The sequence below is a fragment of the Mauremys reevesii genome, linkage group 1, assembly GCF_016161935.1.
Source record: "Mauremys reevesii isolate NIE-2019 linkage group 1, ASM1616193v1, whole genome shotgun sequence".
In the NCBI taxonomy this organism is placed as follows: domain Eukaryota; kingdom Metazoa; phylum Chordata; order Testudines; family Geoemydidae; genus Mauremys; species Mauremys reevesii.
Genome location: NC_052623.1, coordinates 335,680,848 through 335,706,650, shown reverse-complemented (window position 1 = coordinate 335,706,650; position 25,803 = coordinate 335,680,848). Strand labels below are relative to the sequence as shown.

Genomic DNA, 25,803 nt, shown 5'->3' with positions numbered 1-25,803 from the left:
TAGGGTGCGTTGGAGGCTCAGGGTGAGGGCAGCCTGCCTTGCCATTAGTGAATGGCAGGCACTAGGACCCTGGGGCAGCAGACAGCCGTTCTGCCCGGAGCGATCTCCAGCAGCACAGAGCAAGCAGGGGAGAGGCGCGTGCTTATTTCTCTCAGGCAGGGACGCGACGCAGCCTGGCGGGCGGGGGCTGAGATCTGCTCCAGGCAGGGTCGCAGCGGCGGGGAGACCTGGCCTGATCCAGGCAGGGCCGGGGGAGAGACCCAGCTCCAAATATTGCTGGAGCAGAGCACCCGGCTCCTGAATATTCCTGGAGCCCGGGCACCGCACAAACATATAACCTGCCGCCTATGGCGGGCCAGCGGGCGGACTGACGTGCTGCCTCCTCCGTGGAGTGGACACGCAGTCGCAGGAACCCCGCCGGCTGGCACTCGAGGGCGGGGGAAGAAAGCCCTGCAGCACCACTCCCTCCCAACCGGAAGCGATGCCGGGGGAACAGAACCCGCTTGCACGAGGCCAGCTTCCATCTTCCGGCCGGTGGCCCCGAATACTGTCCCCCGCAGGGCTGCTTTCCAGGGCGTGGCGGAAGCGGCCTGCGCCCCCGGGTCAGCCCGGCCGGAGCGGAAGCTGGGTGAGGTGCTGTGTAATGCATCCGGGGGCGGGGCGGCGCCTGCGCAGTGTGTCGGGACCGGGAGGCGACGCTTGAAGGGCTCCGTTGGCCGCCGGGATGCCGGACTATCTGGGCGCCGATCAGCGCAAAACCAAGGAGGAGGAGAAGGAGGATAAACCCATCCGCGGTGAGGGGCCGGGCGGCCGCGGCCTCCTACCCGCCCGGGCCGCGGGGCGTCCGGGGCCTGTATCCTGCCCGGGCCCCGCTCCCCTCTGGGCTTCGCCGCGCCGGAGACACCCGCAGCCGCGCGGGGCCTCGATCTGCCTGGCCGCGCCTGGCCGCCGCTAGGGCCCGGCGAGCCGGGCAGGGAGCCGAGCCGCAGAGCGAGCCTGTGACTTCCTTCACCTCGCGCAGGCAGCGCCCGGGACTCCGGGTCCCACTCGGCTTGTGTAGGGCCAGCAGCTGCCCAGCCTTCCCCGTGCGCCCGGGGGGCTTGGCAGCGACCCGGGGCAGGTCTCTCGGGGACGTCTGCGCTGCGGCTGGCCCGGGTCTGAGAAAAGGCGGCGTGTGAGCCCGACCGTCTACCCAGTAATGTTTAGACCCGCTTGAGCCCTGGGAGCCTGGGTCAGCTGATCTGTGCCGCAGGGCTTCTATCCCCGGGTCGACGTACCCTCGAGGCTGGGATCTTCAAAGGGAGTTGGGCATCACAGTGCCGAGAAAATCACCGAACTCTACCAAGCCTGAGTTTGGGTCCTCCTCTCCTTATACAAGGAGCAGGGGGAGAGAAATGCAAGCCACACACTCAGCGTGCTAGGCAGATTGCTGCCCAAGTCAATGGGCGACACTGACCAGAGAGCATAATCTAAACCAGGGGCGGCTCTAGAAATTACGCCGCCCCAAGCAGGGCAGCGCGCTCGCCGCCCTTCCCCGGTCCCGCAGCCGGGGCAGAAGTGTCTGCAGCGGGTGCGCTGGTTCTGCGGCTCCGGTGGAGCATGCCTGCGGGAGCTCCGTCCGAGCCGCGGGACCAGCACACCCGCCGCAGTCATGCCTGCGGGAGCTCAAGTGGAGCCGCGGGAAGAGAGGACCCTCCGCAGTCATGCCTGCGGCAGGTCCGCTCATCCCGGGGCTCCGGTGGACCTCCCGCAGGCATGACTGCGGAAGGTCCGCCGGAGCCAAATGCCGCCCTGCCGGGACAATGCTGCCCCACGTGCCTGCTTGGCGCGCTGGGGTCTGGAGCCGGCCCTGATCTAAACCCCACCACACTCAAATATAGGTGCTTAAGCCCAGGCTGGAGGGAAGTCTTAGCAAAGTGGACCCAGCAATGAGTTAGGGGTCTGTCTCCTTCCACAAGACAGGGAGCAGGGGGTTGTGTGCACCCCATAACTTTTAGCCCAATATCACCACTTTCCTGAAAGGTGGGATACCCCTGTTCAAACTTATCTTTGTGGTGGGTGCGCTAACCGCTGAGCTACTGGATATTCTTATGTGCAGCTCTGTCAGTCTCTCCAGTTGAAGGTGTTCCAGTGTGGACAGAGTCATTGGTATGGGGGGGCTGAACCCTAGAATTCTCATTTCTTGTGTGGGTGCCCTAACCACTGGACTCTCTAACCCAGTGACTGTATAATGATTTATCTATGTATTGATAAGGTGGGCTGCAGCACTATCACCACCTCCTCAAGGCAGATTTTGAGTGGGACCTGATCCAGTATGTGTACTCAGAGGTCGCTTGGTGAATTGGGTTCCACATGCAAGATAAGGCCAAATGCCTCTCATTTCCCCCGTTCGTGATTTGCTCTGGAGCTTAGGCGCATACAGGATTTGGTGGGAGTTCCTTGGATCACAGTAGAACCAAAACTGGGACTTAGGTGCTGAAGTCTAGGGTTTAGGCACCTAAGTACCTTTGTGGACCTCACCTTTAATGGGTCTAGGCCTCCATTCCCTTTCCATAAAACAGGGGTAATAGCACTTCCCTACCTCCCAGGGGTATTGGGAGGTTAACTACATTAAAGGTGTCAAGTATCACAGAGTAACTGTGTTAGTCTGTATCCACAAAAACAAGGAGTCTGGTGGCACCTTAAAGACTAACAGATTTATTTGGGCATAAGCTGCCCCGGACTCCTTGTTACATTAAAGATTGTGAAGCACTTGGAGATCTACTGATGGAAAAAGCACTATATGAGTAAACATCAGCCCCCAGTGCTGTCTGCAGTGAGGATCGCTCAGAAATGTGAGCGTCGTGTAGCAAACATATTTGTCGCTGTGCTCACGTGCCAACACCGTCTACCTTACTGTCAAGCACTGAATAAACGGGGAGGGAATCACGCTTTTTTGGGGACCTCTGTACGTCACCTGCAAAACCTTTGTGTCACATCCTGCCCTCTTACAATCAAATTATTGGATTGATGTAATGACTCCTACTCCTTGTTTGTTGGTAACTTCAGCACAAGTGTGTCTTAGATTTTGAAATAGAGTCCTGTTCTTCCCACCACCGAAATGCAGTGTTTGGCTGGTAATCAGGATGCTGGTATGCATTTAGTTATGTACAGTTGTACAAGTATCTATGAGAGGTTAGTATCAGAACAAATGACATCTGGATTTTGGATAATTGTTGAGACTGTCAGGAAGCAGAACTTGATCAGTTTGCTTATTTGTTATTTCCTTTTCTCCAGTCCCTTGTTTATATATAGACTCTTTAGCTCATAAGCTCTTTTGGACAGACTGCTTTCATGTTGGTCATTGAGATGCCTGGCTTAGTGTGGGTGCGTGATAAATAACAGTGCAGCACTACTTCATCCCTGCAAGTAGCTGGAGAACTTGTCTAATTCTTGCTTGTCATGGGCATCTGGCTTTATTGCATGGTACTCTGGTTTAGTGTTTAAAAAAAACAAAGTAACACCAACCCTCTCCCCCCATATCATAGGGCTTCTGTGGGTGTCTGAATTCACATCTTTAGAAACAAAATCTAGACACATTTAATTTTGTTCTTACAACTGAAAGCTAATTCTTGTGTATCTTGTTTCAGCATTGGATGAAGGGGATATTGCCTTGCTGAAAACCTATGTAAGTATCCTACATAACTAGAATGGTAAAGAAAAACATGAAAATCTAATTAACTAACCAAATCAAGGCAAAACAGTATCTTCCAAACTGATCTTATTTGGAAATAACCAGTAAATCTGTTTCCCTGTTCCTCTTTAAAATTTACTCCATCTCTACAACCTCTCTCTCCTAAAGCATTCTCTCCCCACCCCAAAAACAACAAACCCCCTACAGATTTAAATATTACTCATCTGTGAAGAAACTGACCAAATAACTTATGTTTGCAATTTCTTGTATTTCTGTTTTAAAATATCTATCAGTGGCCTGAATTTCATTTACCCTTTACACTTCTAGAGAATTTTATGTGCCTTTGTGTAAATGAAATGGGCCTGAATTTGAGAATAAATTATTAATATAATTTACGTCTATTTTGGTTCCTGTTTGTAACAATGGACATTTGACTCTGTGTTTTAATATCAGGACTGGTTTTCAAGCCAATACTGACTTAAAAAACTACATATCAAGGTCAAGTTAATCTCTGAGGTTAACAAATAACTATATTGACCATCTCAACAGAAGTTAGTAACTGTCTAGCATGCATAAATATGTGTACATGTTTTTCTTAAGTTACTGAAGTGCACACAATTATTCTTCTGTTCTAGGGCCAGAGCACGTACTCAAGGCAGATTAAACAGGTAGAAGATGATATTCAGCAGCTACTTAAGAAAATTAATGAGCTCACTGGTATGTGCTTTTCTTAAAGTAAAATTTAATAGAAAGTTAATCAAAACCAGGTAGACAACTGTGATATTTGATTTCAAAAGAGCAGACTTTGGGAAACTAAGGGAGAGGGTTAAAGAAGTCACCGGACTGAATAGCTCAAGGACTTAAATGCGGAAGAGGCTTGGAGTTTCTTCAAATCAGCTAAACAAAAACTATCTAAAATTTGCATCCCAAGAAAGGGGAAGAGAAACTTGTACGGAAAGGTTCCAGACCCAGCTGGATTAATAACCATATCAAAAGGTTATTAGGAGTCAGCAGAGAGCCTATAGGGAATAGAAAAAGGAGTTGATTAGCAAAGAAAGCTACATCCTGGAGGCTAGTAAATGCAGGAGTAACGTGAGAATTGCTAAAAGCCAAGCTGAATTAGTTTTTGCCAAGGAAAATAAAAATAAATAAGAGGAGGTTTTTTTAGTTATATAAATAAAAAGTATAAGGAAGGATGAGATTGGGCCACTATGCACTGTGGGATAGGAGATTAAAGATAATCTATGTATGTCCCAAAAACTAAATGAATACTTTGCCTCGGTTTTCAATAACAATGCTAATATGAAATGTGCATGAAGGCAATATGGCTGATGGAAATGAGTGTCTAGAAATGGAAATGTTCACATAGAGGTGGAAGAAGAATGTAAAGAGTTTAATGTGCTCAATGTGGGGGGACCAGTTTCCATCTCAGAATACTGAAAGAATTGGCACACGTTACTGCTTTCCAGTAGCAAGAATTTTTAATAAATCTATCCGAGGATAATACTGGAGTATAATCAACACCATACATGTATTTAAGAAAGGGGGAAAAAAGGTGATCTGGGAAATACAGACCTGTTAATCTGACCTCAGTGGTATTCAAAGTTTTAGAACAAATCATGAAGGAAAGAATAATTAAATTCATAGAGGTAATTGGTAAAGAGGAGATAATGCAACATGGTTTTACCAAAGGTAGATCATGCCAGACTAAACTGATTTCCTTCTTTGAGAAAATAACTGATTTTTTTTTAGATAAGGGAAGTGCATTTGACACAGCACCACATAGGAAATTATTAGTTAAATGAGGGAAGAGGGGATCAGTACAATATTGTAAGGTGGATAAGGAATTGGCTAGATGGGAGTAGGCAGCAGGTTGTGCTGAAAGGTGAATTACTGAACTGGAGTTATGTTACTAGTGGAGTTCCTCAGGGATCGGTCTTGGGACCAATCTTATTTAATACTTTTAGTAATGACCTCAATCAGGACGCCGTGGCCAGGTGCTGCTGGTGAGTAGAGCCCAGTGCGGTTGTATCTGCATCCAATCCACTATCCACAAAAATGGTCCGCAGGTATCTACTCATCAGTAGGAAGTGACAGAAGAGGAGGGAGACCTGGGGGTGTGGGTTAATCACAGGATGACTATGAGCCACCAATGTGATGCAGCTGTGAAAAAGGCAAATGCGATCCTAAGAAGTGTGATTAGGCAAGGCATTTCTAGGAGAGAGAGCAATATTAATGCCATGATAGAAGGCCATGGTAAGACTACATTTGGAATGATGTGTACAATATTGGTCAGCTATGTTCACGGAAGATGAATTTAAACTGGAACAGGTGCAGAGAATAGCTACTAGGATGACTGGGGAATGGAGGGCCTGTGTTATGAGAGGAGACTAGAAGAGCTTGGCTTGTGTAGTCTCACAAAAAGAAGGCTGAGTGGGGTATGATTTTTCTCTATAAATGCATTAGGGGTAAATACCAGGAAGGATGGAGAGCTAGAAGAGCAAATGGCTATAAACTGGCCATGAGCAAATTCAGGCTGGAAATTAGAAGGTTTCTGACCATCAGAGGGGTAAGGTTCTGGAACAGCCTCCTAAGAGGAGGTGTGGGGGCAAACAACTTAATTCGTTTTAAGAGACATCTGGACAAATTTATCAGTGCAGTTGTATGACAAGGTTGGTTGTGACAGTAGCAGGTAAGGCTCAACATCCCTGGGGCTCACTTCCAGTCCTAAAATTTGTGCTTCAGGGTTTCAGGCAATTACAGGCAGGGGTCAGGAAGAAAATCCACCTCCCTCTCCAATGTGTTCTGTGAAGGTTGAGATGGCTCCAGCTGGAGATGAGACATTGAATGGGGAGGGCAAGGGGCTCGGAGGTGGCACCAACCATTCTCTCTCTCAGGTGCTTGGCTGGCTGGTTCTTGCTCACATGCTCAGGGTCCTATTGATGGCCAAGTGTGGTGTCAGGAAGGAATTTTCCTCAGGTCAGATTGTCAGTGACCATAGGTGTTTTTCTCCTTTGTCTGCAGCGTGTTGGTGCAGGTCAATTGCCGGGATTATTTGGGTATATCTCATGTAATCATTTCTCTGCCATTGCAGGGACTCAGGCACTGGTACATCTCGGACCTTCCTAATCTCTGCCTGTGGCACAGGATAGTCTAGTCTCCTGTGGGCTGCAAGGCATTAGTCTAATTTTGGCTGTTGGTTTAGTGTGCAGGTGCTGGGCAGTGTTAATGGCCTATGATATACAGGAGGTCAGCCTTTAGTGGTCCCTTCTGGCCTTAAACTCTCTGACTGTATGTGCATTATAACTGTAAGTTCACTGTGTTATTCTTTCATTATGTCACATCTTCTATGAAGCAAAAACTAATATTCTGTGTCATGGATCTCTTACGTGTTAAGGGCCTCATTCTGATTTATTGATCGAATGTCCATCACCTGTAAAACTGGATACTATGCTTGTGTTTCATATATACTTCGTATTTAAGCTCCAGAGTTGGCTTTAAGACTCTTAAAGGTGATCTGCAAAGGAGAGGTGGAAAATCTGGATTTATGCCCTCTTCTGCTGCTTTATGATGTGTAGAGAAGCCAGAAAAGTCACTAGCCCCCTCCCCCCTTTTAAACATTAAAAATACAGGGAATATTGACTTTTGTCTTCCCTGTTTTTGTGTGGGACATGGTGGTGGGCTCAGATGTGTGTTTGTGAGCTCTCAGTTCTGACTTGACAGGCTGAGTGTTTAATCTTAAAAATGTTTCTTCTTCCAAGTACTTACTTACAAGATACTTGAATTATAACGTTTACAATAATTTGAACAAAAATCACTTTCCCTCTAAATCATGATTAACTTCACTGGTATGCTTACTGTCACCCTACTAGTTCTCCAGTTGTCTACCTTGTTCTCGCTTAGCAGACTTTATGGACAAGACCTGAGTTTCTAAAAAATAATAATAATAATATTAGGGTGGGGGGAGAGAGAGCTTTTTAGACTGTTTCTGGAACATCATGAAATAAACTGGCATAAATCCCAGAGTTTTCCCTTTGCAGGTCACATTTAAAGTACCTGTAAAAGCTTCCTCTCAGCGTATGCCCTTTTCTCTAATGTGACTGGTGGGTAATGTTTGTCGAACACCGAGTGTGAAATATCATTGATGTGATCAGTGAACTGGCTTTTCCTTCTAACTGTGCTATTTTCTATGTAGGGATCAAGGAGTCAGACACAGGCCTGGCCCCTCCTGCCCTCTGGGATCTGGCTGCAGATAAGCAAACTCTGCAAAGTGAGCAGCCACTACAGGTAGCCAGGTATGTATGTTCTGTGGATCCTGTCATATGAGCTATGTGGTATTATAAAATACATAGCATTTATAATTCTATCTGCAGCACCTGTCTTCTTCCCACATAACACCTGGTAAAAACTTAAATTGATTTTTATGTATTTCTAAGGAGCCACTCACTGTGGTATCTAAATGCTCACGTGTTAACCTTTATGAAATATGAGAAGTATGCCATAGTTGGAATAGTGATAGGATTATGAGTTACAGCACTACAACAATAAAATCACAAACATACCAGCTATATGTAAGGCTACAATTTGGTCACAGAGGTTGCGGAAGTTACGGAATCTGTGACTTCAGCCTGCAGCCGCTGGGAGCTGCAGGGTACACCGTGGTGGCTGCTGGGGGGGGAATCCCCCGGCAGCTCCCCAGTCCTGTGTGGGCGGCGGCGGGGTGGGGGTAGGGGGGGGAAAGATCTCCCGGCAGCTCCCCAGACCCTGTGGATGCTGGGGACCCCTGCAGCTCCTTGCCACTGGGCAGGGGCCGCAGCTCCCAGCCCCACAGCAGGGTAGGGTGCTGGGCCCTTCTCCTTTCCTGTTTTGTCATGAACATTTTTTACTAAAAGTCAGGGACAGGTCACGCTTCTGTGCATTTTTGTGACCTGTCTGTGACTTTTACTAAAAGTATCCATGATTAATCGTAGCCTTAGCTGTATGATTTCATAAAGGCACTTAAGAGTACAAACCAAGCATCTTTAATAATTGATTGTTTGATGCTTGTGGAAGTAACAAGAAGCTTCATTTGTCTAACTCATGGCCTGCATTAGTTAACTGTCTTTTCTGCTAGGTGTACAAAGATAATCAATGCAGATTCCGAGGATCCCAAGTACATTATCAATGTCAAACAATTTGCCAAATTTGTGGTGGACCTCAGTGATCAGGTAGCACCTACTGACATTGAAGAGGGGATGAGAGTTGGGTAAGTAAAGACGGACTTCTAAGACCAGTAAGTAACAATAGACAGAAGCTTCCTTTCCTTTAAGATGTAATGATTTAGTCTCACAGTTTAGTGTTCTGCAGTCAGTCATATTCACTGGTTGAGTGTCATCTGGTATCACTGAAATGTAATTATATACACAGTAGTAGAGTTAGTGGGAAACTTTCTGATGTTTTCCATTGGAAAACGCTGATTTGTCAAAATTGAAATATTCCACAGGATGAAATTCTGACAGAAACCAGGCAGGGTTCAGATGGAACCTTGCCTGCCAGGCAGGTTTCAAAACTGTTGGTTGCCTGCCAGCTTGCCCGCCCATCTCCTTGGCAGCCCGGGCTTTCAGGCTCCAAGCACTTCAGCAGGCTGATAGAGAGCAGAGAACTCCAGGCTTGCGGCTTCTTGGTACCTGGGGTTCCAGGCTCGTGACTTCTCAGCAGCCTGGAAGCCATGGATGCCTAGGCTTCCCAGCTGCCCACCTGGTGGACTGCTGTGGCTCTGGGCAGCTCAGGGGTCTTGGAAATGTTTCCATATGTCCAAAGTGCTGTTTCTACTTTTTCAAAACAGACTGGAATTCCTTTCCATGGGAATTCTCAATTTCTTAGGGATGGTCTCAGGCTGATGCTGGAGAAAAGAGAACTAGCAGGATTTTACCCCTTCACATTACAGAGGGTTTTTGTTTAAATTACAGTTCAGTTGTGTTAGCGTGAGGAGTATTAAAATGAAAATAATGCTCTTCTTACACCTTCCCACCAGTGTGGACAGAAACAAGTATCAGATCCATATCCCCTTGCCTCCAAAGATTGACCCAACGGTTACTATGATGCAGGTGAGAACTCCCTTTGCTTATTATGCTTTTTCAAACTTCTCTGGCTGAATTCGGCTATTGCAAGTTATAGCAAGTTGTTCAAATGTGCACTTATCTGTTTGTTATGCAGGTAGAGGAAAAACCTGATGTCACTTACAGCGATGTTGGTGGTTGCAAAGAACAGATTGAAAAGCTGAGAGAGGTGGTTGAAACCCCTCTGCTTCATGTAAGTAACTCATAGATTGTGACTCAATGTTTTGATAACATTTTCTTCATATGACGACTTGTCATGCCTTTCCAAGTACTGAGATGTCCCCAGCAAAGCTAAAAGTAGCTTTTCAGTGAAAATGGACTAGCTTATTTTTTATTTCATTAGCAAAGCTGATTTATCACCAATCTGCAAATAAAGATTCTAATCTCCTGTTTCTTCCCTTCGCAGCCTGAGAGGTTTGTTAACCTTGGGATTGAGCCCCCCAAAGGAGTACTTCTCTTTGGGCCACCTGGTACAGGCAAAACCCTCTGTGCCCGTGCTGTTGCTAACAGGACTGATGCCTGCTTCATCAGAGTGATTGGATCTGAATTGGTGCAGAAATATGTAGGAGAGGTAATACCAAATATTATGTAAAAGGTGGAACAAACTGCCAACTCCAAGTGGTGGAGGCCAAGCGTTTTAATAGACATTGCAACTAAATAAACTAAGTTTCGTAGACTCAAGGAGGCATAAAAACTACAAAGCATATAATTGCAGGTAATAGTCTGACAACCCTAAAACAATTAAATCTTAAAATCTTGGTTACGCTACATCTGAAATTTTTAAAAGCATTCATTGGTATTAGGTCAGTGCTGAATGGTTTGAAAATCCCACCCTGAATTATCATTAAGCTTCTCAAGAAGTGACTCTCACAGTTCTAGTGAATGGAGTAATCTTAAAGTAAGTGTGTGTGGTGTGTGTGGTCTTGACATATAACCAGGTTGCTGCTCCATACTCACAAACTCTGCACCAGTTCATGGCAGCACTGGATCAAGTAGGTGCATGCCACTGTGTAGACTGTACAAGGGGAACCAGATAGCTGAGAGGTTTGGTGATGGCATATGATGCCTTTTGCCCCTAGGTCATGTTGGAAGCCAAAAGTGATTGTTTGATAGTTGGTCAGTAGCCTGTATGAAAGAGATGATTACCTCTGTTCAATTGTCAGTAGGACAATGTCCATATCAAAAACCACCATGATAGCTGGCTCGTAGTAGTATCTAGTAGTAGCAGCTAAGAGAGGGTAGATATAAAACTTGAACTATTTGCCACACCCACATAGGTGGTCTCTGTAGTTCAGGGTTGAGTTGTATGTGGCATAATAGATAGAACACTGGCCTGGGACATGAAAGGACCTGGGTTCTGTTTCTACTTCTTCCACTGGCCTGCTGGGTGACCTTGGGCAAATCATTTCACTTTCCTGTGCCTCCATTTAGCCATCTGTAAAATTGGCATAATGATACTTGACCACCTTTGCAAAGCACATTGAGATCTGTGGATGAAAAGTGCTGTATGAGAGTGAAAAATTATTGTTGGCAGCTTGTACTACTGGTGGTTGAAGTTCGAAAGTAGCGACCTTTATTTTACAGGCAGTTGGGTTGGAAACTTCCATGAGCACTAAACTCATAAGAACTTAAAAAAAAATTAATCTGAAATAACTGTGTTGGTGCTTGTGTGTGAGCCTAGGATAAAGTATCCTGAGGGGCACGCAAACCTGCCAGAGCTGTACAAATATGTGCAAATCAAAAAGTAGGAGTTGTTTCATAATCGTAAGTCTCCAATTATCACTTGGAAAGCTTCACTGTTTGCTTTAAAATCTTTACTTGAGCCAGCCTGTAACAAAATCTTATCCTCTTATTAGGGAGCTCGAATGGTTCGTGAACTCTTTGAAATGGCCAGAACTAAGAAAGCTTGTCTTATATTCTTTGATGAAATCGATGCCATTGGAGGTATGCTTGCAGCATGCATAGGCTTTTATTCTTTATATAGCGAACTTTAAAAATATTACATGCCAATTCCTTGATTTTATAATTCTCTTTTCACATTGTAATTCCTCGTTATCAGGACTTGCATTCCATAAATCACAGCTTTGTAAATCATTAAAACTTAGGAAAACTGTCACTCTAACCTCAGCTCAGCTATATTTACTGCAGAGGGAACTATCAAGAAATAGTTAATAAAATCTGAACACATTTAATCCTGAACAGAAGTAATTTATTTCTATAATCAAAGTACAAAGTGACTAAACTTAAGGTAGGATCTCTTACAAATACGGTACAAGCAAGTTGCTGTACAATTTAATTCTTAAACATTTTTCTTAAATGTTTAACAAAAAAAATAAACAATGTAAACTTAACATTTCTTCACACTTCTGAAACAGACCTGTTTTCCTCAAAATCTCTTCCCATTTATTTGCATGCTCAATGGCTGTTCACAAAAGCTGGTCTTTAATGGTGCCAATGTATTTTGCTTTGGGGAAGGTTATATGGATTTTGTAAACCTAAGAAAAGTAGGTGTGTTCCTCATTGACGATAGCAATACCCATTTCTCTCAGGGCTTGTCTATATTACCCGCTGGATCGATGGGCAGTGATTGATCCAGTGAGGGTCGATTTATCGTGTCTAGTCTAGATGCAATAAATCAACCGCCGAGCACTCTCCTGTTGACTCCGGTACTCCACCAGGGTGAGAGGCACAGGGGGGAGTCGATGAGTAAGGGTCAGCCGTCGACTTACCGCAGTGAAGACACCGCGATAAGACGATCTAAGTACGTCGACTTCAGCTACTCACGTAGCTGACGTTGCATAACTTAGATGGATCCCCCCCGCAGTGTAGACCAGGCCTCAGACAAAGGATACAAATATTTTGCCTGCTTATCTTCCTCTTAGCTGAAGATGATGCATTCCAAATAAGAAGGGATAAACCATTTGGTTTTGGTAATTGTCATGCATTCATTGTCATGCATGCAGCTGTGACTGTTGATATAACATATCCTTCATTTGTTTCTTGGTAACGACAATGGGATTTATTCTCACTAGAAAAGTGCCTTTTCTATGTCTTGATGTGCAATGGTCTCCTCTCTGCAGGTGCTCGTTTTGATGATGGGGCTGGAGGAGACAATGAAGTGCAGCGTACTATGCTGGAGCTGATCAACCAGCTGGATGGATTTGACCCAAGAGGCAATATTAAAGTGCTGATGGCAACAAACAGACCTGATACTTTGGATCCAGCACTGATGAGGCCTGGAAGACTGGACAGGAAGATTGAATTTAGCTTACCTGATCTTGAGGTTAGAAGTGCTTGTTTTTAATGCTAAGCTAACAGAGAGCAAAGCAGTAGTTGTTTCAGACTTTAATATTCTGCTGCAGTTTAGGGAGAGATAATACAAGCACCTGTCAAGGAGCTGTACACTTGAAGTTCAAATGTGCAAAAAAAGCATGAGAGTCCATCCCCGCAGGCAAAGCCCTGAACAGTAGCTGTGCTTTGCAGCGTACTCCCAACTCAACAAATCTAGACTCTGTTGGACCAACTCAGGAAGTAGATTAGAAAGTTCTAGCCCCCTCCTCTCTTGATTTGCATTACAAGGAGAGAGGAGGTCTTTTGTGATGACTTGTCAGATCACTTCTAATTAGTATCTTTACTGTGTGCCATAAACTCTTTGCTTTCTACTACTCAAATAGGCCAGTTCAGAAATAGCATTACAGTTTCCTACCAGTAGGTGGAGTAGGAAACAAGACTGAAGCAGTGTTCCACAGGCTGAGTACTCCATTCCACTTCACTTCTTAGCTCCCTGCATCAATTCTTTCCTCTCACCCTCTAATTTCTGTTTTTTTTAGGGACGAACTCACATATTCAAGATTCATGCTCGTTCAATGAGTGTTGAAAGAGACATAAGATTTGAGTTGTTGGCTCGACTGTGTCCTAATAGCACAGGTAAGTTGAATCCTATGATTTGTACGCTGTTTGTTGTATAAGTGTGCAATGTGCAGGTGTTAAATCCATCTGTCCTCTTCTTTGAAAGGTGCTGAAATTCGCAGTGTCTGCACAGAGGCAGGCATGTTTGCCATCAGAGCACGTCGAAAAATCGCTACAGAGAAAGACTTCTTAGAAGCTGTGAACAAAGTCATTAAGTCGTATGCAAAATTCAGTGCTACGCCCAGATACATGACCTACAACTAACTTCTTGAAATTAAAGGAAAATATGTTCCTGTTGTTAATCTTGCTATTAAACAAAAAGCTTGAGTAACTGTTGAGGGTGTGTTTGATGTCTAATCTTGTTCTGAGTCTAGAAATAAAATATATAATTCCAAATGACAGGCTGGTAGGTAGTTATTTTTCTTTTATGTGTGTTCAACACTCATTAATCAGTGCTGTAGTGGAAAATGATGCGACTCTGAGATTCAGTCAGGGATTGTTACAACCCTGCAAAACCAATTAGATTTTAAGTTTAATATATAATCCAAATCCACTGTGTTTAAAATTTTTTTACTGTCAAGTTTCTGGTGGTGCCCCCAGCATGCTAAGCATGGTACACAAAAATAAGGCACTATCCCTATCATCACAACTTAAAACAAACCAAGAAGCATGGCGGGTGTAACATAAAAATGTGGTGCTAGATTACTATTAAAAGTGAAACTTTACTTTTGTCTGTGTTGTTGGTTTAGCCAGTGTTAGCTTGGCTAATGAAAATCAATGAGTCTGTTTCTAGTTTACTTTTAAGTTCTCAAGTACGGCACTGTGTGGCATTGTGCTAAAGAGAACTTTTAAGATTTTTTTGCAAAAAAATTTATGGAGACACCTTCTTTGACCTTTTCCTTCCTATTTTTTCTCTCATTGAGCTTACATTTTAGCAAGTTTTATCTCAAACTAAACTGACAACTTAATTTTTGTTGTTTCTCATCACTGGTCTTCCAGTTCCTGGTTGCGGGCAGGGGCTGGTATCAGCAACACAAAGCAGAGCGGTGTCCCAGCTTTTAGGTGAGGAGTAGGCTAGTTAAGTATACCCCAAGGAGCTAGTTTTGAGGCCTAAAGAGTGGTCAGAGAGCTCCTCCTCCCGCTTCTTAGCAGCTGTATTTTTAAAGGGAAAGTCTAAAGTCTGGCTGCTTGGAGCAATACAGTGGAAGAGGCTGCTTCAAGGGTACTGGAAGCATGTCATGTACCCAGCCTGGGCTTACTACTAACCGCGAATGCTGCTGTTGGGCTGTAGCAGGCAAACTAAACTCAGTTGTTGAAAGGTGGGTAAAGGTTCAAAAAATGTCAGCTTCTAACCATAAATGTTGATGGGAAAGGTACGAAAGGGAGATGGACAGAATTAGTCCAAACAAAAAGGCTCCTTCCATAACTCAAGGACACAGATCATGCCTGGCAAACAAAAGGAATGTGGGACTGAAAGTCAGTGGGCAAAATGAAGAGAGGGGTTAGTCTGCCCATCACACTTTTGGCATTCTTAAAGTTAACAATAACTGTCGGATACAGGTGGACGAGGAGTGAGAGCTTCATCATGTTCTGAAAGATCTGCTGTTACACTGCTGGGCCTCTCTCCTTCTCCTGGGATGCCCTAACCAAAGTGAGGGACCCAATGCCATCACCACCTCCTAAAGCTGGGACACCTTTTAGATCTTGCTGTCACACACTGTGTGCGCTGCTTCTTTCCCACCTTATTTCTTCTTTCCTGTCCCTCTCCTTTTACCTTCTGACTATTAAGCTCTTGGCTGAACTAGTAAGACTATTCAGTTTGAAACAGGATTCTCAAAATGGGAGACATGAAATGTATCCTGAGAGAGTGAGAGAAGGCAGAGCAGAGAGCAGCAGCGGAGAAGTAAGGGTGAAGGTATGATACTGCCACCCTTCTCTGCTGCTGCTGCTGGCAGCAGCACTGCCTTCAGAACTTGGTAGCCAAAGCACTATATGCTTAAATGGCTCTGTCTGAATCAATGCCTTACTGCTTTTAATATTCAGTGAGTTGCATTTTTTACCAGTATATGTACTTGTCAGGGTGCGGGGTATAAACTACTACAGACAAAGAAGGGTGGCATGAGCAAATGAGTTTGAGAACCAGAAGTTTGAAACACTTCTTGTGAGCATGTGACCAAGGAGGCAGCTAAAAGCAGCACAGTAAGTAGCCTGACAATGGTACAAGTTTGGCAGGGCTTAGGGTTAATAAGACTGGGCTGTGCTTGTGTTGCTCAAGTACTGAGGTTGCAAATGAGTCAACCTCAGACCCAGAAGCTGCGTTTTCTAGTTCTGCTGCTGCTTTTGTGTCTCTACGAGAAAGCAGCATCAGTGCCACAGCAACAGCTCCAGCTTTCTGTAAATAACCTACCTCTCCCCCCCCCCCCCCAAAAAAAAAAAAAACAACAAAAAAAGGCATGTTATCCTTCATAGCAGCTAAGAGGGTCAGACAGGGCCATTCGCCTAAAGACTATTGCAGCTGAAGCAAATCAGGGGTAGTGTTAAAGGAAAAAGTACTTAAAGCATGTGAAATATTAACTGTTTAAAAATACAGAGACCATGGTCTGCTAAATCCTCTGGCAAAAGCACCCTTTAAAAATGTTTTCAGTCATTTGTTAGTGTTGTACAGTGATAAGGTAACTCATACTCTATCACTGTACAAAGGGGGAGGGGGGATAGTTCAGTGGTTTGAGCATTGGCCTGCTAAACCCAGGGTTGTGAGTTCAATCCTTGAGAGGGCCACTTAAGGATCTGGGGTAAAATCAGTACTTGGTCCTGCTAGTGAAGGCTGGGGGCTGGACTCAATAACCTTTCAAGGTCCCTTCCACTTCTAATTATTAAAATTAAATACCTTGTCTTCTGGGCCCATTCTTTTCCATGAAACTAACCCAACATACAGTCTGGTTCTGGGAAGTTAGTTCCTGCCAGTTTTAGACTAAAGGCTGGTTTCAAAAAAAACAGCTCAGCCTCTTCCTTGCTCTCCAGCAGTAGTCTTGCCCACTATACTGTAGTCCTCCCTCATTATTCTTGCTGTAGAGCAGAAGCAGTGGTATCCTGATGCTTTCACATGGGGTTGGTTTCAATAACAATGGCTCTTGCCTCCTCCCTGCAGCTGCCCCCCCCACCAGAAAGCAGGAGCAAATGTGGATAAAAGAAAATGCAGGGTTGGTTTGTTTTCCAGAGGGCTTGGCTACAGTTGCAGATGTGCAGCACTGGGAGTTAAAGCTGTCTTCATCCAGCTGTGTAGGGAAAGCGCTGGAGTGTGGCCACACTGACAGCTACCAGCGCTGCAGTGGGGCCACAGTTGCAGTGGTGTTGGGAGTGGTGCATTATGGGCAGCTATCCCAGCATTCAAGTGGCTGCAACATGCTTTTCAAAAGAGGGGGGTGGGGGTGGGGGTGGAGTGTGACAGGGAGTGTGTGTGTGTGGGGGGGGAAGTGGATTTTTGGAGCTGACACTGTCTCAGCTCCCTGCCTTGCAAATTCTGACCATTTCCCCGACACCTCATTCACTCTTAAATGCAAACAGCCTGCAGACCAGATAAGCAGCTGCTCTGCCAGACTCCCTTCCCACCCTCCCCCTCCCCGCTATGCTGTTTCTCTCCTCAAGTAAACACTAGCTGTAGACATTCCTCCCCCTGCTTGCCTCATCCACAGCAAACAGTAGCTGTGTTTGTTTTTTTAGATAAGCAGCTCCAGGAGCCCCAAGTTCACAACAAAACAAAGGGCTAGTCTACACTTACCAGTTACCAGACGGGTCGACGCGGTGAGTTTGACTTCTCGGAGTTCGACCTATTACATCTAATCTGGACGCGATAGTTCGAACTCCAGAAGCGCCGCGGTCAACTCCGGTACTCCACCACTGCAAAAGGCGGTGGCGGAGTCGACCTTGGAGCCGCGGACTTCGATTCTGCGGCGTCTGGACGGGTGAGTAGTTTGATCTAGGGTACTTCGAATTCAGCTACGCTATTCACATAGCTGAGTTTGCGTACCCTAGTTCGACCCCGCTTCTTAGTGTGGACCAGCCCAAAGAGAGGCATCATAACAAAACAAAGAAAGTTCTTTAGTTAAAAGCATTATGGGAAAATTCTGCTGGAGGCCAATTACAGCGCTTTTGGTGGCCACACTGGTGGAGCAGCGCTGCAATAGTTATATCCGAGGCAGAGCAGGAGTACAGCCAGCCCTGCAGCCAGGGAGATACAGCACTGTATGTGCCTTGCAAATGTGGATGATGTGTAAGTTGCAGCACTGTAAACCCACCACCAGCACTGCAACTCTCCAGTGTAGCCAAGCCCTAAGTAACCCTCTTCCCCTGGACTTTGTTGTAAATCTCTCCCCTCTTGCTGTGTAAAAGCTGGTGGAAGGGAACAATGGTCTCCTGCCAAGCTGTCTGAGTACAGCATCAAACAACAATTGCTTGATTTATGCTTTGTAGGGGCTGGCAGGGAATATGATTTGATGCTGCCTGAGAACCAATGACCACTGCTAGCCCACTACAGAAGCATAAGAGCAAAGTAGCAAAACTCTAAAGCCCATGGTCCACTTTGATGATCATCATGGTCAGTTCCAGCTAAAATCTGTCAGTTTATCAATTTAATCTCAGTGGCAGCAGGAGGCATCAGCCTAAGAATAAAAGTCATGGCTAGTACACCACTTAAAAGCAGAAAACTGACTCCAATACTGGATAGTGGACTCACCTACAGCCTTAACAAGGAATCCACGTGGTCTTGGTGTGTTAGCAGAGGCAGCTTCACTCTAAGGAATGCATGGCTTGGGGAAACTAAAGCCACCATTATCCCTAGCTCCTACCCCTAGGTGTGTCAGGACACTGCCTCAGAGCCGGGCTCTGGCAGATGTATGGCTAAATGGAGACTTTAAGCAGGGCAGCTCAGGAACTTTCTGGCACTAGAAGAAAAGTGAAGCTGTGGCCTGCACCTACCTTGTCCCTTCTTGCTTGAACCAGCACTCAGAAGGCAAGTTGACTAGAAGTGGGGGTTGGGGATATGGAGTGGGAAGGAGTCAGGGCTCCTGTGAGGGAGAGTATATCCTCACATTGCTTGTGGAGAGCAGCTATTACAGCAAATCCTATTCAACACAGGAGGTTTCCCTCTTCAGGAAAGCTATAGGCTTTGCTTAAATAGTGACATGCAGGGAAAAGCTGTAACTGATCTTTCCCTACTGTCAAAGCCTATTTGAAGTAAGTGTTACTTATGCAAGGAGGATGTAAATGAATTGCTCAGGCCCTTGGAGGAGTTTTCTTTAAATACATTCTTGGTTTGCTAGTAGAGTCAGCAAGGAGGCTCCTTTTACCCTTTCACAAGGACTCTGAAGGGCACCCCACCCCTCTGGCACTTCTCCCCTTCCCAATTGCACATCAGCACTATGGTAACCACTCACTTAAAAAAAAAAAAACTTTCTCAGTCCATTATTTGGGACAGATGTCTTAGAAGAGCTTAGGTTATGTTCCTATTGCAATCTCTCATCCTTTCAAAAAAGCTTTATAGCTTCTTCAATTTCTGGTTCAGATTTTCCAACATGATTAGAGATTTGAACACCCAACCTGACACCTGTTAAAGGCAATTGACCTTCAGTAAGTGCTTGGGCTCCTGCCCATTGATAGCTGGACCCCTGTTAGAGAAAGCCAGTAGTCACTTTTGAAAACCCGGGCCAGTAGCTGATACACAAAAAGAATCTTTTTGTCTCCGAACGCAGTGCTGCAGGATTAAGAAAATCAAGTCATTGAACCCCTCTTTATTTGGGATGTTGAAGACAGACAATTTTGACATTAACTGAAGAAACTGTACGGCTAAAAATATATACTGCATGTTGATACAAAAGGACTTAGCTAGATTAAAATTACAAAATTTACCCTGGCACCGGAATAAAAATGCTCCCGAGATCCATGTAGTACATTCACTTAATCCTTTTAATTTCCAGTCATGGTTTCATTGCTGATGCCAAATTTTGCCCATCTGTGTTGCCAGCTGGATCAGAGGCACGGCACTTACCTCCTCCTCCTCCTCCTCTGCACTGAGGAGCATAGCTCATATATAAAGCCAACTAAATACAGACCTAGTTGTACTTCCAGAGAAGAGGAGGAAGTCCTTTGTATTGCCCTAAAGCACAGAACCTTTCTTATGATGGAACAATATGAAGAGTCATTTTATAGCTTGGCTAGCCTTAAAACAGGAACTTTGTGCAAAGAGTTTCAACAATGCTTGAGTCCAGCTCTAAAAAAAATACTATAGCTGGGTCAAGACAGGTTCTATCAGCTACAGCAATTAAAATTAGAGTGAAGAGAGAGTAGGGAGTTTCACTTTAAGCACATCTGTGCCTTAGGAGGGTTGTCCTTGGTGTCAGGGAATATTTAAATTTGAACAAGTTGTCATCGATTTAAGTATACATATTAGGTTTTGCAAAACTTCATGCTACAAAGCATTTAAAGGCAGGATCAGAGACAAGCCTGCACTGGGAGCAGGATGATGTCAAGGACTGAATAGGTCTCTTCTTCCACATCGAATTATGTTTGGCCCTTGACTACCTGCCTGTAGCAGTTTAAAAGGGACTGCAGAAGGTTCATCTGTCTCAGACAGTCTGGTCACACCCCATTTAACCAGATTATCCTCAATCATTTACTACTTGGTGGTAATTCGCTATTTTCTAGTAGGTGTGACTCAACTGTAGCACTGGAATTGTTTAGTAGGAATAGTAATATACTAATTATGTTTGATTTGAAATTCAGCCAAAACGGGGAGAATATTTTGAGAATGAGGTGGTCATTGTTGAGACAGGTTAAATATAAAAATAGGAACATGGTCTGTACCATCCAGTTTAAGAAAACAGCAGTTAATGACACCAGCATGAAATGTCACAAATCCAGCTAGTAGATAGGCATAGTTTTGAACAAGAATCTCCCCTATATACCAGGGGTTGGCAACCTTTGAGAAGCGGTGTGCCAAGTCTTCATTAATTTAAGGTTTCGCATGCCAGACCGGCAGTGCGGGCAGCAGACAGAACCCCAGACTAGCAGCGGGCTGAGTTTGGGGTTCCGTCTGCCGGCCCCGCTCAGCCTGCTGCCAGCCTAGGTTCCGTCTATCCAGGCCGGCAGCAGGCTGACCGGGGTCGGCGGCCGGGACCCCGCTGGCAGCAGTGTGCCACCTTTGGCACGCATACCACAGGTTGCTGACCCCTGCTGGCAGCAGTTTTTGAATCTGACTAAGAAAACCCTTTAAGACAGTGGTACACCGCATTGGTATTTGCATAAAAGATGTTTTTTGCAAGATCCCACTTTGCTGGAAACAGTGTGTGACATATCCATTTGTCCATTACCTGCACTCCAGATGTTTCAATATTTTATCCAAAGTGAACTAATATGCAGCTTAGTGCAATATCCTCCAATGCCATGTTTCTAAAAACTTAACCCACCCTCATCAGAATGTTCCAATATCCTGTCCGCAGCAAAATACACCTCTACCCTGATATAACATGGCCTGATATAACATGAATTTGGATAGAGCGTGGTGAAGCAGCGCTCTGGGGAGTGGGGGCGGGGCTGCGCACTCCGACGGATCACAGCAAGTTCGATATAATGCGGTTTCACCTATAACGTGGTAAGATTTTTTGGCTCCCAAGGACAGTGTTATATTGGGGTAGCGGTGTACATTATTTTCAACAACATACAAATAAAATGTTTGCATGTTGATTTAAGTTACACCCAGATTCAGGTAAGGAAGAGCACAGCTCAAAAGTATTAAGGCGGCAAACCGTTTGTTTATTATTCCTGTAGCAAATAAACTACCCCACCTCTGTAGAGTATACCCGTAGAGGTGGATAGTCTTACCCTCGGTTTATACTGTGCAAATTAAGTGTTGGTAGAGTCTCTCTTTCTCATGGAATTATGCAGATTTCAGTTCTCCATGTGTGATTCTGAATTACTAACAAAGAGGTCTGAGGCAGTTTGTGGAACAGACCCAACCTTCAGCTGGCAGGAGAGAACAGCATCGTGAACACTGTGAAACAGCAAATCTCTGGTGGTGGATTTTTCAAAAAAATTAAGTCGAGTCAGATCATCCATAACAGGGCCTGTAAAGCAAATATATTAAACTATAACCATGGCACACATGTATCTCGTGTCTTGTGTTTTTGTTTAGATTAACTAAGGGGGAGGCAGATAGCGTGTTGCTTTCCCAGTCCCAAGTTTTTCTGTTCAAAACAGATTTGAGACAAAAAAGATGCAAGCCAAATAATGCTATAGGTAAAATACACAAGATTTAAATGTACAGCCGAGTAGATTTCCAATTACAGATGTATGTGTGTATATACTAGCACATCTTCATCCAGCCATAATATACCGTTGAGCAGTCTCAGGGGCCAACGATAAACTTCCAAATGTCAGAAATCAGAAACATTATTGCACCTGATTCTCCTCACACAATGGTGACACCCCACTGACTAGAACAGAGTGAGTTAGGTCCGATTCAGCAAGGTACTTAAGCACGCTCCTAACTTGAAGCATATACAAGGTGTCCCATTGCAGTTACGTGTTTAGGGCTATTCAAGTCAGTTGGAGCAGGATCAAGCCTTTGAAGAACATGCTAAATCAGCGTTTTTCTCTGGCACCAGTCATGGCCTGGTGGACTAGGCCCTGATTCTCCTCTCAAACCAATATTTTTTTTCAAATGGGGAAGACACTCAGACCCTACAGTGATGGCTGGCAATACAAAAATCCATGGATGGATGCCAACCCCACCTGAATCCCGCCAAAACTCTACAACTTACCACTGCAGCCGGCTACACACACAAAAACGCCAACTTCTTCATATTCTTTTATAACCTGCAGAAGTTTAAATGGAGGTTTAATCTGTAGAAATACCTTTGTACATATCACAATTTCACTGGTATAAGACAAAATACAAAATGCATTTTTTAAAAAGCTGTTCAGCTGCTTAACGGTTATTTCTCTTTTAAAATGACTCTTGCACAGCATTATCTTCTGCCTCTTCCATCCCTATAGCTTTTACATAGGCACTTTGTAGCTTAACTTGACTTGAGAGTTGCACAAGATGGTCACACGTTCCCCAGTATAGCAGCAAGAACTTAGCATCAAAGGTGAAAGTTAAAACCTGTAGTAATTAGAGTTTGATGCAAGATCATCTGGATTGGCCCTCTTAGTGCCCTACAAAAGACATGACATGTATTTTGGTGGAGGGAATATGAAAGATACCACTTACTGATTTTAACATTTTTGCTCCAACTGAATCCACGAAGTTCACTGGTGTCAAGTCCAAAATTATACAGTGAACATTTGTCATTGGCTCCATAAAGTGTTCAAGTTCATCAGGAGATGTGCCTTGTGCATTAGCATCTGCAGATTTTCCATTTAGAGGTAACTCATCATTAATTACCTCGTGTTTTACACTTGTTTCCATGTCATTAGTCTATAAGAGAAGATAAAACTCAAGAGCTTAATGACAAGTAGATACATTTGCAATAACGATTTTTCCACAAGCTTCCTTCAGCCTCTGATAAGGTCTATGGCTTCTACCCACCCTCTCACATGTTTACGTTCACAGGATTTATACCTGAACTTAGACCTAGCCCTCCCCCACCTTCTCTATATATGCCAATTGTACGTAGCAAGTTCAAGTAGATCTAAGACATGACCTTACAGCTTTCATTCAAAAACTTACATCAGCATTTTCTCCTCTCTGGCAATGGAAATAACCACACTGGCCTGGCAGTGCCAAGAGCAGCTCATTCTGCTATAACACACATGTTCAGGAATAAAAATGTCTAGGGCCAAAATCTTAAAAAATAAGAGCCTACATGTGACGTTGCAGTCTATATGGTTTTATAAAATATGCTAATGAGTGAATATAATGAAACTGGAATATGCTTCATGCAAAAGGTTTCTTGTAAGGTATCATTACAAAGCTTATAATCTACTGAGTGTGATCATCCTATTTGTATAAATGTACCACTCTTGTATCTGAAACTAGAAATATGAAATATAACTCTGAGGGCCTATTGTAATTATGCAAAGTGTGGGCCATTAATGGTGGTTTGGAATCTTGATGACTCCCATTAACCAGGACAATTGTCTGCAGATGGGTGTGTTTTACCTGTAAGTCTTCCTGTATACCTGTGTGCTGGCAAGTGGGCAATGAAGTCTTGCAGTGACATGTGATCATGTCACCTGAACTGGAATCCATCTTTAACCTGGTGTCTTTCCATTGAGAAAGGGGGAATGGGAACCCAGGGAGGGACAAAGGATTCACACCTTATGCAAAAGATATATAAAGGGGTGGAACAGAACAAAGCAGGAGAGAAGCCATCATGAAGAATCCCCTAGCTGCCACCTGAGCTGGAACAAGCGCTGTACTAGGGGAAAGAATTGTGCCCAGGCTTGGAAGGTGTCCAGTCTGAGGAAAAAAAACTTACTGAAGCATCTCTGAGGGTGAGATTATCTGTATTCAGTTTGATTAGACATAGATTTGCACTTTTTATTTTATTTTATTTTGCTTGGTGACTTACTTTGTTCTGTCTGTTACTACTTGGAACCACTTAAATCCTACTGTCTGTGTTTAAGAAAATCACTTTTTACTTAATACATACTCTGAGTTAATAATACCTGGGGGAGCAAACAACTGTGCATCTCTCTCTATCAGTGTTATAGAGGGCGAACAATTTATAAATTTACCCTGCATAAGCTTTATACAGGGTAAAATAGATTTATTTGGGTTTAGACCCCATTGGGAGTTGGGCATCTGAGTGTTAAAGACAGGAACACTTCTGTTAGCTGTTTTCAGGTAAACCTGCAGCTTTGGGGCAAGTAATTCAGACCCTGGGTCTTTAAAGGAGCAGATGGGAGCATCTGGCTCAGCAAGACAGGGTGTTGGGGTCCCAGGCTGGCAGGGGTAGAAGTAGTCTTGGCACATCAGGTGGCAGCTCCCAAGGGGGGTTCTGTGATCTAACCCGTCACACTACAATTAGGCTCTTGATCCCATAGTTAGGCACCCACCTGATTTTCAAAAGCACTGAGCACCTAACAGCTCCCACAGAGAATAGGCACATAAATGTGCATAAATTTCAGACAGTCCTTGTCTTCACACTCTGGTTTTCATCAGATCCCCCTTTTTCTGTTAACCAAATCAATAAGTCGTTCTTGTGTGCAGAAATGGAAATATTTATATTTAACAGGTTATTACTTTGAGTTAATTTCAGATTAGCCCACATTAGCTCAGATAACCCCAAATCTGCCTACTGTGAAATTTCTACACCTTTCTCTAAAGCCTCTGGCCATTATCAGACAGGAGACTGGACTAGATGGATCTTAGGTCTGATCCAGGATGACAGTTTCTCTGTTCCTAGATCTCACTAAGCCCTGTTTTAGAGAATTCTCTAAAACAAGTCTGAGTGACATTCCCTTTTTTGATGTAGTTTTCTAACAAAAACAGTCTGTGCTGCACAACACACATTTCTAAGCCTTCCTGTTTCAAGTAACATTCTTGTATAAATGATGCATAAAGAGCCAAAACAATAAGATAACTTGCTAGATTGGGGGAAAAAAAGGCAAGTATTTACTCTGGCACTCACAGGCTTCAAGACTGCTTTCTTCCTGTGTTCATTTGTCTGCTTTAGTTCCTTGGCATGCCTTTTCTGGGCTTTTTTCTTTGCTGCCAATACAGCACATGGATCAACTCCAGTCTACCAGATAAGGAAAGGCATAATCAAATGAGGTTCAATTTGTTAGGACTATCATGTTACTTATTCAAAGGTCAAATTCATCACCTTAACATATTATAATGTATGATTACATTATACAGCTTTCCTTAAAGGGGAAATGTACGAAGAAAGAAGCAGTAATCTTTGGAATCAGCATGTTAATACAATGATGAGGTGGAAATTTGAACCACAATCCTTTTCTAGATCAGATAGTGACAATTTTCAACAGAACACTGATTGAGTGTGAGATTTATATAAATATAAATCGTCAATGCCATTTGCTTCGTGAAAACAAGCACCACCCACCTCAACTGTACAAGATTCATCATGGAAGCTACAGAAAAATGTTTAAGAGATTAGTATG

General features: G+C 44.2%; 2 protein-coding genes across 3 annotated transcripts in view; one reads left to right on the top strand and one right to left on the bottom strand.

Moving 5' to 3' along the window:
- Positions 1-524: 524 nt before the first annotated feature.
- PSMC2 (proteasome 26S subunit, ATPase 2) lies at positions 525-14,079 on the top strand. Its single transcript, XM_039517590.1, has 12 exons — positions 525-794; positions 3,630-3,667; positions 4,309-4,390; positions 7,869-7,968; positions 8,787-8,918; positions 9,687-9,759; positions 9,869-9,964; positions 10,178-10,342; positions 11,628-11,715; positions 12,852-13,054; positions 13,602-13,698; positions 13,787-14,079. Exons 1-12 carry the CDS (start codon positions 725-727, stop codon positions 13,942-13,944), a joined length of 1,302 nt encoding a protein of 433 aa, XP_039373524.1. The 5' UTR covers positions 525-724; the 3' UTR covers positions 13,945-14,079.
- Positions 14,080-21,465: 7,386 nt separating this feature from the next.
- Positions 21,466-25,803, bottom strand: part of SLC26A5 (solute carrier family 26 member 5) — a 36,887-nt gene continuing 32,549 nt past the window's right edge. For both annotated transcript variants that reach the window (XM_039517567.1, XM_039517560.1), the window contains 4 exons: positions 25,311-25,421; positions 22,946-23,152; positions 22,494-22,548; positions 21,466-21,797 (listed from right to left, as the gene is read on the bottom strand). In XM_039517567.1, coding sequence (XP_039373501.1) covers positions 21,622-21,797; positions 22,494-22,548; positions 22,946-23,152; positions 25,311-25,421 — 549 coding nt within the window. In that variant the 3' untranslated portion in view covers positions 21,466-21,621. The remainder of the gene's footprint in view (positions 21,798-22,493; positions 22,549-22,945; positions 23,153-25,310; positions 25,422-25,803) is intronic.

Excerpts from the sequence above, each read along its gene's own strand:
- PSMC2 (XM_039517590.1), top strand. The coding sequence starts at position 725 with ATGCCGGACTATCTGGGCGCCGATCAGCGCAAAACCAAGGAGGAGGAG. Across the intron at positions 795-3,629 it reads GGAGGATAAACCCATCCGCG|CATTGGATGAAGGGGATATT; the intron begins GTGAGGGGCCGG and ends ATCTTGTTTCAG. Across the intron at positions 8,919-9,686 it reads GAAGAGGGGATGAGAGTTGG|TGTGGACAGAAACAAGTATC; the intron begins GTAAGTAAAGAC and ends CCTTCCCACCAG.